Source organism: Sycon ciliatum, chromosome 13 (assembly GCF_964019385.1).
Source record: "Sycon ciliatum chromosome 13, ocSycCili1.1, whole genome shotgun sequence".
NCBI classification, from domain to species: Eukaryota; Metazoa; Porifera; class Calcarea; order Leucosolenida; family Sycettidae; genus Sycon; species Sycon ciliatum.
Window position 1 is genome coordinate 24,411,766 of NC_088655.1, and position 11,420 is coordinate 24,423,185.

Consider the following 11,420-nt stretch of genomic DNA (forward strand, 5'->3'; position numbering starts at 1 on the left):
CACTTTCTGCACAAATTTAGTCACATGACAATGATGCGAAACCACTATATTCCAACTACTGGGTATGGGCGAACAGTATGTTTCGCGACGCGGGATTTCATACCACTTTCGTACGATATGTACCATGCCAATGTTGTCTGACCATGCACAGTCCCTTCGCCGCAGTGTCTGACCGTGCACAGTCCCTCCGCGCAGTGTCTGACCGAGCACAGTCCCTCCGGCACTGACCAGCCATGCAGCTACAGTTCCACACTCCAGACACACACGCACGCGCACCCCCCTCCCCCCCCCCCCCCACATACAGACTAGAGCCTAGTAGAGGGACCAGCTCGCGCACACACACAGAACGAAGCAGTACGTCAAATACCAGACACAACCTAATGAGAGAGGACGATCTAAGCACCACAAACATCCCTAAGTTAACTAACAAGACAGTGCTCCTAGTACATAGGAACTACACAGACAAGGGAACAAGGAGATGAACGAAAATAAGCAGCAACAAAAAACCAAAAAAAACATTCGTACTACAAGGTATACAAGCATATACCGGAGAACAAGACGGAAGAGAAAGTGAGTTCAGAGGAGAAAAGACAAAAAAAAACAAAACAAAAAACAGAACAGCTTCTGGTACGGATCACAAGCAGAACGAAAAAGGTGACGCCGACGCCGGTTAGGCGACCGGTGAGTGTTAGCCCCACGGGGCGATGGGAGAGGAAAAAATACATATATGGCGGTATGAAAATCTGGTATGAAAAAATGGGCTTCCCATAAAGTGCAGAATCGCGAGGGAAGCTTTCATGGAGGAAGTCTTTATTAAAGCGGCAGACTTATGGCAGAAGAGCTGAAACGTGGTGATATGACGGGTTACGGCGGAATACCTTGACTGTAAAGAACAAAAAAAATAAAACTACGCGGAGTGGACATGGAAAAAGCGGAGCGACGAATTGTCAGTGTGAGAATCACGCACGGAGGTGTAGAGGGTGAGTCTGGCGTGAAGCTCAACCTCCTACAGTTCTGAAAAGACAAACAAGCTACATAACACCTACAGGGATAGTGTAGAAAAAATACTCTAGAAGTAGGACTCTTTTTTTCGGAAACGGAGAAAGCCAGAAACAATGTCTGAGATAACGAAGTCATGAACTGCAGACCAACTAAAACTAAACCTCGAGAGAGAGACAGAGAGAAAGAGAGAGAGAGAGAGAAAGCGAGAGAGAAAGAGAGAGAGAGAGAGAGAGAGAGAGAGAGAGAGAGAGAGAGAGAGAGAGAGAGAGAGAGAGAGAGAGGGGCTCAAGCGGCTCAACGTTTCCGCGTCACTGCTTGCCTTTCAGCTGCTCCTGGAGGCGCTGCACAGCTTGCATGGTGTCCTTGAGCGGCGATTCACCACTACTAGCACAGTCCACGCCGGCGTCACATGACAAAGGCGCTGGCTTCATCACGCCGGGATCACCGGCGCTCTTTCCGCTCATCGTGGTTGACTTGATAGCCAGCAGGGCCTGATCGATGTGCACGTCGAGAGCGGCGACAACATCACCAAGGAGTTGAGATGACGTTGCCATCACGCCTCGCAGCCGCTCCAGCTCCGCCTGGTGGCTGCGATGCTGCATGTCCAGCAGCACTCGCCACTTGTCCGGCGTGTCCAGAGCGGCCGTGTCCAGAGTGGCGGCGAGCTTGTTGAGCGTGGCCGCGCGGCACGACCCGTCACCGTACGCGCACGCCGCGCCGAGTGTCGCCCCCGCCGACGCCTGGGAGCTCGGCTTGTCCCAGTACAGGCAGACGAGGAAGAACAGGTTGACGAACAGCAGCAGCACGATGACGGTGTTCATGATCACCGGTGAACACAACAACGACGACGACGACGATGGCGTCGATGACGACGCGGACGCAGTCGTTGGCATAGTCTTGCCGACAGTCGGTCCCGTCGTCGCGGCGGTGGCGCTCTTGCCAGCGCTGGCATTGCTGATGCTGCGCTGGTGACGCGACGAGCTCTTCGCCTGCCCCAGCGACGGGCGACGCGAGTGCGTGCGAGCCGCCGGCGACTGCAAGGCGAGAGGCGAGCCGGCGCGCTTAGTGGACACGGGGGGTGACCGCAGCTTTTGAGTGGCCTCGTGAATAGAGCTCAGCAGGCGAGCGTGATGCGCTTTCATGCCGTCGACGGCCGACTTCTCGATGAGCGTCTTGACAAATCCGAAGCAGGATTTCTTATAGTAGACGCCGCCGTGGATACGGAATCGACAGCGGTGTGCCGAGACGCGCGTCAGGCAGTAGCTGAGGCGGACGCCAAACGTGTCGGCGTACGGAATGCCGCCGTTGCTGACGTCCACGTCGACGCGATACTCTCGGTCGGCGACCGCACGCCGCTGCACCTGGTGCTCGGTGACGGCGGACGTCTTCGGCCCGATCTTCACCTCCATCGGCATGACAAACGTGACCGTGCGCTCTCTCTCCGCCGCGCCGCCTCCGTCGACCGTCGCACCGTCGTCGCCGACCGCTCGCCACGGCTGCTGCGAGAAGTCCACCAGTTGGCGCCACTCGATGCAGGACTGCATGAACAGCGACGGCTCCGTGCCGTCGGCGAAGAACATGTCGAACAGGCGCGCGGCAGGCGCGTCGAACACCTCGTCGATAAGCTCCAGGTTCGCGTGCTCCGCGCACTGGCACTCCACCGGCTCTTCTTCGCCCTCCGCGTCCTCTTCGTCGTCAGCTGCGGCTTCGTCGTCGGCTGCGGCGTCATCGGTGGCGGCGGCAGGTGCGTTCCGATGGTCGTCCTTATCGCCGTCGTCACGGTCCGACAGACTGTCCACGTCGGACGCCACCTCGCTGACGTCGCCGTCGTGTGCCCGCGTGTCCTCCTCGGCACCGCTCTTCAGCACCTCTGACTCGTCGTCGGCGTCGTCCTCCTCGTCCTCGTCCGACACGGTCGCGTCGATGCCGTAGCGATCGCAGACAAAGCGCCGCAGGTCCGCCGACGTCTCGGGCCCGTCCAGCAGCTTGTTCTGCCAGATCTTCATCACGATGGCGTGCGTCAGCTCACGGCGCACAAACGACGAGAAGAAGTACTGCTTGACCTCAAACTGCTGCGGCTGCTGTGGCTGCTGTGGCGACGGTTGCTGCTGCTGTTGTTGTTGTTGTTGTTGTTGAAGCACGTGCTCGCCGTTGGTGCTCGGCGTGCGCACGGTGACCTGCAATGCGTTTGGGAAGAGCATGGCGGTCTTCTCCCTCGTCACCGCCTGCACGTTGTCCCAGCGCACCACGATGTTCGTCTCGAAGCCGAAGATGCTCGAGTGGAAGCAAAGGTGCTCGCGCGAAAGGTACAGCCGGCCCTGCATGAGTATCTCCTTTTGCAGGGCGCACGCAAAGTCGTCTATGAGGACCTCGTCCGGCGCCGTGAACTCGCGGAACAGCTTGTGAAACTCATCGTTGCGCGAGTTGTAGTTGGACGAGTGCCACTTGGCGCGCCACGACGGGTTAGGCCGGCGATTCGTGCCCGGACTGCTGCCGTCGGAATCCTTGCTGCCCGACGAGCGCTGCTTCTTGATGCGCTGCAGAAAGCCGCCCTTGGTGTTGCGCACGCCCAGCTGATTCTGATTCGGCGGTGACGGCAGCAGTGGCCCAGGTTGTGCACCGCCACAGCTGTTTGCTGTGTGGCTTATCGCTGCTGCCGTCACTGGCTCTGCGTCGTGTGCCAGCTGGGTGGAGTGCTGGACGGTTGAGGCACCCTGTGTCGCCACCATGCTGCTGCCGCTGGTGGTGGTGATAATAGCACTGCTGCTAGCACTAGCCACGTTCTCCGCCTTGTCACCGCTCGCCACTGGACTCGTGCTGCCAGCGCCAGTGACCAGATTTCTGATGTCTCCACTCTGCTCAGCACTCAGCTCACCGTGCTCGGAGAGCTTTGAGGACGATCGGCGAGAGCGGTTCTCCTGCGCCTCCAGGGTTTTGTTGCTGCTGCTGCGAGGAATAGACGGAGATGCAGACTCGTCTCCAGAGTGAGAGGTTGTTTCTGGCATTTTTGCTGACGGATTTGCACTTTGCTAGTATTATTATTTTCAAACACAGTGTCCAATTTCGATCTCAATCGTGGGATGTTCCACGCTTAGACGCTCATGGTAGGTCATACAAAACTCGTAATCCTTGGCGTACTGGCAATCATTGGAGACCAATGATGTCGAAATCACCTCTCCACAATAGAATGTCGCCAAGGCCAAGCACCAAACATGCCAAAACAAAAATTTCCTCTGTTGAAGTAGTTTTCTATCCATGACGAATCACACGTCATGCACAATCAATCAATGGCCAAAAAAGCGAGAATGCGTCACATTTTTCGTTTGAAAATGACAAAAAGAAAAGTGCGAACGCATTTGAATGATCACGCCACACACCGATAGGGCTGTCGTCGGATACTAATATCGACAGGACAAGAAGAAGCTATCATGAGGAGAGCGTGGGCGTTCGTCCGACTCGGCCTTTTCCAACAGAAGAAGTCAGAAGGTCAGTCAGTGGCTCAGTGCCCATCAGCTGACGGCCATGACTCAATTGGTCACAGTTGGTGTCAGTAGTACGTATAGTCAGCTCATGAAAATTTCACTTTGTCAGAGTCGTTTTATGACCACGGATCGTGCAGATGGTCTTGTTATGTACCATACCGGTACGCGTCGTGCTTGGTACACCTCCCTACAGAGTACAGAGTCAGTCCATTCATTGGAAACTGGCACCCTAACTTTTTGGTGTCTCCCACACATAGTTGAACTGTAGACAGTTGTCTAAGGTCCCTAGGCTGCTTACAGTGCTCAATGTCCACTGGACAGAGCAAGTAATACAAATATTACACAGCAATGAATCAAAAACGTCTCATTCCGCTGTAACTCCGAGTTTCGTGTCAGAACACTTCATCAGACAGCATATGACCAAGACTAACAATCGCTAGAATATATACGGAGAAGGGGAGAAGGGGGCAAAAGTGATGGAGGTACATTTCAGTAGCGCGAGGAAAAGGGATGACAAAATCAGCGTGATTATAAGAGGAAAAAGATGTTGAGAGTATAGAGCATAGCCAGGGTAGAGAAACAGCGCGACTTTCTGGTAACACATCAATACAGATTTGTGCTGCATTGTTACATATCAAATTGTGACCTAGGGTGGTAAAAATGTTGATGGGGATTGTGTTGTGGGAATCACTCACGCCAGGCAAGGGGGTGACTACCACACCCGCCAAGGCATCGGAAAACCGGCGACAGAAGCCAAGATCCGCCAAAAGCGCGTGAGCCATGAGCCCTGGTGAGTGCTCACCATTCCCGCGCCCCGCGGAACCCAGCCCCGACCGCCACCTCCCCGGCCCCGACGGGCAAAACAGCCACCCCCAGTCTGGCGTGGCTCATGTATTTTGTTGTTCATCACGTTACCCTGCTGAGTTGAAACTTGTTGGCGTGACGACATTTGGAGATTAACTCGCTCCTCTTATTCAGGCGGGTGCTCCTGTCGGCGGTAATGATGCGGAATTTCTCCGTCACGCATAGGTTACACCGTTTGCTTACGTTGCTGTATCCTTTAGCTTGCTCAGCAATCCTCCACTTGATGGTGACCGGTGCGTTCGTCTCTTTTAGCCGCCATACATGCTTGGACAGCTCCGTGTTGTTCCTCCTCGACTCGATGTTCATGTCCGATTTGTGGTTATAGTGTCGTTTCTTAAATGGTGGCTCAGTTGATCCAATGTACACCTTCTGTTCGTTTTCTTTCCCCACGTGCGCTTCATAAACGACCTCTTGCGCTTGGCATCGGCCGTCCAGCGGGCACTCCGGTTGAGCTCGGCAGTTGCATGGTTTTTCGATGCGTTTCGGCTCAAGAAGCATCTTGTTATGCCCGTTAATCACTGCGGCTACGTTGGGCATACAACTGTAGCTAACCTTGACGTTATTTTTGTTGAATATTTTTTGCAGCTTTGAATTCGCAGGGAAGTGCTTCTGCACCAATCGCAAGAATGTGGCCGCCACATTCGTGCTCACATTCTTGCTGAAAGGCGGGTTAAACCATATCACTTTCCTCCGACGGTTCTTTCTGTTCCTTCCTGTAGCACGTGTCGCCTTCTCCTGGTATTCAATCGTTGAAGCGAATCCACTAGATTTCAGTGCGTTCTGGTACAACGGCGCCGCCTCATCGAACGTCTGCTGATCAGCCGATATATCTGACACTCTCCGCTCAATCGCCTTAGGGAGGTTTCTCAGTATCATTGGGGGATGGTTCGACCTCGTGCTTAAATACAGTGGTGTGTTGTTCGGCTTTCGGAACGGCTTGTACTTTCCAGTGTCAAGATTCAGTGTGACATCTAGGAAGTCCACCACTCTCATGTTCACGTCGATCGTTATTTTCAAGCCATGTTGTTGGAATACAGTAGCTATGGTCTTTCTGAGACGATCAGCAGCACTGCCTGACATATCGCGTACGACAGCCAATCCATCATCGCGATAAAGGCCAACTGAGCTCTGGTCTATGTGCTGGCTCAGCTCAGAGAGGAGAAAGGCGCCGACCAGCTCGCACACCTCGGCGCCATCGAAAGACCCCATAGTCACATCAAACGCACTGTTCTTCTTCTTTACCCACTGCCTCTCGCCGCTGAATAGCAGGGATCTTCTCGAGTGCATGATAGCGTCTTCCTCCCGCTGGTCTATGTTAGCGTACTGCTTCGCGAATGATAGGGCACGGGTCAACAGCTCCTCAGTGATTGTTGGGTAAAACTCCACTATATCAAAGCACACAAATGTCATCCGTTCCTTTTCCTTGATCTTTACAAACCAGTCGAGAACAGACGCCGTATTCTTCCACAGGCTAATGGATGTCAACTCGCGAACTTTCTGCGTCATTCTTTCGAGAACTTGCTTGCTAATGATGCCCATCTCCGGCTTGGCAGGATTTATTAACCTGCACGGCAGATCATTGGCAAAGCGCGGCTTATGGTCCTTCAGTGTAACGAATGCGTTTGCCTTGGGCAGTATCTCCATGCGCTCCCCAGTTCCCAACGCTGTTGCGATCTCCTTGGCCTCACAGTTAATCTCATCATATACGCCATCAGGGGCTGCCTTGTACGTCCTTGTGATATTGTCGTGTAGGAGCTTATGATACTGGTCCTTGCTGACTTGATAAAGATTCCGTGTCTTATCAGCCTTCACGATGATGTGCTCGGTTTTCTTGATCTTCTGGATGTCCGTCTTCAGCTGGGCTTGGAAGTCATCAGATACTCTTCGGAATCTCAGGTTCTCGATCATCTTCGTGACGTCATCCTCAAATCCCTTCATCTCTGGTACCTTCGGGGGGCAGTTTTTGGTCTTGAGGCCGAAGCGTTGTATTCCAACAACATGGCTTGAAAATAACGATCGACGTGAACATGAGAGTGGTGGACTTCCTAGATGTCACACTGAATCTTGACACTGGAAAGTACAAGCCGTTCCGAAAGCCGAACAACACACCACTGTATTTAAGCACGAGGTCGAACCATCCCCCAATGATACTGAGAAACCTCCCTAAGGCGATTGAGCGGAGAGTGTCAGATATATCGGCTGATCAGCAGACGTTCGATGAGGCGGCGCCGTTGTACCAGAACGCACTGAAATCTAGTGGATTCGCTTCAACGATTGAATACCAGGAGAAGGCGACACGTGCTACAGGAAGGAACAGAAAGAACCGTCGGAGGAAAGTGATATGGTTTAACCCGCCTTTCAGCAAGAATGTGAGCACGAATGTGGCGGCCACATTCTTGCGATTGGTGCAGAAGCACTTCCCTGCGAATTCAAAGCTGCAAAAAATATTCAACAAAAATAACGTCAAGGTTAGCTACAGTTGTATGCCCAACGTAGCCGCAGTGATTAACGGGCATAACAAGATGCTTCTTGAGCCGAAACGCATCGAAAAACCATGCAACTGCCGAGCTCAACCGGAGTGCCCGCTGGACGGCCGATGCCAAGCGCAAGAGGTCGTTTATGAAGCGCACGTGGGGAAAGAAAACGAACAGAAGGTGTACATTGGATCAACTGAGCCACCATTTAAGAAACGACACTATAACCACAAATCGGACATGAACATCGAGTCGAGGAGGAACAACACGGAGCTGTCCAAGCATGTATGGCGGCTAAAAGAGACGAACGCACCGGTCACCATCAAGTGGAGGATTGCTGAGCAAGCTAAAGGATACAGCAACGTAAGCAAACGGTGTAACCTATGCGTGACGGAGAAATTCCGCATCATTACCGCCGACAGGAGCACCCGCCTGAATAAGAGGAGCGAGTTAATCTCCAAATGTCGTCACGCCAACAAGTTTCAACTCAGCAGGGTAACGTGATGAACAACAAAATACATGAGCCACGCCAGACTGGGGGTGGCTGTTTTGCCCGTCGGGGCCGGGGAGGTGGCGGTCGGGGCTGGGTTCCGCGGGGCGCGGGAATGGTGAGCACTCACCAGGGCTCATGGCTCACGCGCTTTTGGCGGATCTTGGCTTCTGTCGCCGGTTTTCCGATGCCTTGGCGGGTGTGGTAGTCACCCCCTTGCCTGGCGTGAGTGATTCCCACAACACAATCCCCATCAACATTTTTACCACCCTAGGTCACAATTTGATATGTAACAATGCAGCACAAATCTGTATTGATGTGTTACCAGAAAGTCGCGCTGTTTCTCTACCCTGGCTATGCTCTATACTCTCAACATCTTTTTCCTCTTATAATCACGCTGATTTTGTCATCCCTTTTCCTCGCGCTACTGAAATGTACCTCCATCACTTTTGCCCCCTTCTCCCCTTCTCCGTATATATATATTCTAGCGATTGTTAGTCTTGGTCATATGCTGTCTGATGAAGTGTTCTGACACGAAACTCGGAGTTACAGCGGAATGAGACGTTTTTGATTCATTGCTGTGTAATATTTGTAGTTGAACTGTAGATATCGTGAAAACAACAGTCACATCCGTCATCCTGCATCGCCATTGTGCATGTGTGACCAACGATTACTCCTTGTCATGTTTGAGGCCAGAAAAGTCACGAACAGGGAAATAGAAATTCAGCCAGGTTTTACCAAAATAATTAATTAGGACAGGTACATGTATGCCATGGCGCAATGTACGGAGAAGCAGATCCCAAACCCAGATTTTTGAGATTTAAAGTGGGGTTTGATCCTCAATTCGGCCCAAATCGGACTTTCAAAAGCCAGCGGGACTGTTTCCGATGAATGGACAGACTGAAATACCAAGAATACTCTTGCCAGGGAGTCGTAAAATACCGGTACTTTACGACTCCCTGCTCTTGCTCATACTTGAGAACGGGTTCGTTCCGGCACAACGTCAATCACGTGAAACCATGACGGCAGAACCACGGACCAAAGCTAAAACTAGTAAAAGACAACCCACTTCGGAAATAAAATAGAAAATGAATTGAAAATGTATAAGATTGAAGAGAAAAGCTTGATAAGAAACCGTTGCCTAAATGGCCTACTGGCATGCAGAGGCGAAGTCACGCCTCTGCCCGTTTCAGCACAGCCGGCGGCAATATGCTTGCTAATACTAGCAAGAGTCTCGATATAACCGTGGGGTTTACCTTGTATATACTGTTGCTAATAGTAATAGTTAGTAACCGTAGTAGTAATAAAGCCTCTTGGACGGGCAAAATGAATTGCACAATACATTTACATTTATTTACAGCCATTAATCTCCTTTCTTCTCTGTTGTAGAACTGCTGTCCGGCGCGTATTTACCGCCATATTGCCAGGTGCGTGTTTACCACCATAATTATGAATAAAATACTCTGGATTTTTTAATTGCACATACTTAGTAACTAGTACATGTATCATCAAAAAAATTCAGTAAACTACTTCGAAGTACACTCGGAAATCAGTTTAGATGCTAGTAAATCAATTAGAATAGTGGTCCGCGGAGTGTCTCTGTAAGTTTGTATTAGGGTCCGGCAGAAAAATTGGCAGAATTCGGTACTTTTTCGGGTAAGTTTCACGCATGTCACTTGGTATGTGGATAAAGCAATGGAGCAGAATTCGAGGAATTGCCCGCCATAAGGTTTGTATGGTTCTGCCAATTTCACTGCTTTTCGAGCAGAATCTGCCACCTTTTCGAGCAGAATCCGCCGGTCCCTAGTTTGTATCCCTGGCGATGTTTGTGCCTGGAGAGCACTATATAAGTGGTGCTTTTCAGGCACAATCTTCCTCAGCCTACTCAAGCTCAACTGATGAGGGGTGAATTCCCCGAAACACTGTGTATTGAGCAGGGAGTGGTGCTTTCTTGCAGGTTTGCCGAGTCGAAGGTTCGATGGACCAGGACCGGTGCCACTGGTACGGCCGGTACGGCCATGGCCGTACCAAAAAAGAAAAAAGAAAAAAAACTTCCCAAAAAGTCGGTCCACGTGCCCGTGAAACGCGCAAAACCGGGGAGAAAAAGTTTCGATGTATGATTTTGTACAGGGAGTCGCCCAGAGTTCTGGATTTGCCGTCTAAATTCCCAATTTTTTTGGGGGGAGGACCCCCAGACCCCCCCTTAAAGATGGCCCTTCGGCCGCACCACTCTGCGGAAGCTGCTTCCGGCCCTGTGGACTTCTCGTGTGCTCTGGATGGCAATCGTGAGTCAGTCAAGTGTTAAGTCAATTCGGCGGAACAGCGCGAGCTCCAGTGTGGAGAGCAAACCCTTTCTTACAAATCAATTGGAACACAAAATAAAAAAGGAAAAATCAATAGGAGAAAACCATTAAGTATACGGGTAAAAGAGCCCACAGAAACATTACTCTTGCCAATAGTAGATCCACTGTAGTACTGTGTATATTTGGTTTTGCCACTTCAGCGCCACCGTTTCAGCGCGATACATTTCTGCGCATGATTTCACAGCGCAACTCAGCGCGAAAAATGAAGGCGTGGTAATTTACAGCATGAAGAAGTTCAGCGCGATCAAGTACAGCGCGATCAAGTACAGCGCGATCAAGTACAGCGCCGTACAGTTCAGCACGGTGCTGAGTGCAGTCGCAGGACTACCGTTTTCTATTAGCAGATTTTAAAAATCTTCCATCACCCGTTCCCGAGCATGAACCGGGGCTCAAGTTACTAGTAATATCGAATGAATCCAGCAGCGTCTACCGACCAAATAGGTTTCTACTCTCATTGAACAAGCAAAACCTCTTGTGCAACGGCTCCAGCAAGGGTCTTTTCTTCACAAAAAAATGTTCGTGGTGTCGGTCATACGATGAAAGTTATTGCATTGCCGACAATACGAGAGATCGCTTGACAACATCAAAGTGTTGTCAAGCGATCTCTCGTATTGCCGGTCAAACATTCTCAAGGGACTTCAGGAGAGTGATGGCACTGCAACAATTTTGCACAATGCAAGCCTGGATGATCAAGATAATCGGCATTTCCACTTTTGCAGTACCTGAGAGTTGACAAGCCATTGCT

The 11,420-nt window shown here is 51.4% G+C and overlaps 1 protein-coding gene across 1 annotated transcript; it reads right to left on the reverse strand.

The window, feature by feature from the left end:
- Positions 1 to 359: 359 nt before the first annotated feature.
- On the reverse strand, positions 360 to 4,283 carry LOC135830084 (protein Aster-A-like). The gene has a single exon (XM_065342472.1). It carries the CDS (start codon positions 4,005 to 4,007, stop codon positions 1,311 to 1,313), a length of 2,697 nt encoding a protein of 898 aa, XP_065198544.1. The 5' UTR covers positions 4,008 to 4,283; the 3' UTR covers positions 360 to 1,310.
- Between the last annotated feature and the right edge of the window lie 7,137 nt (positions 4,284 to 11,420).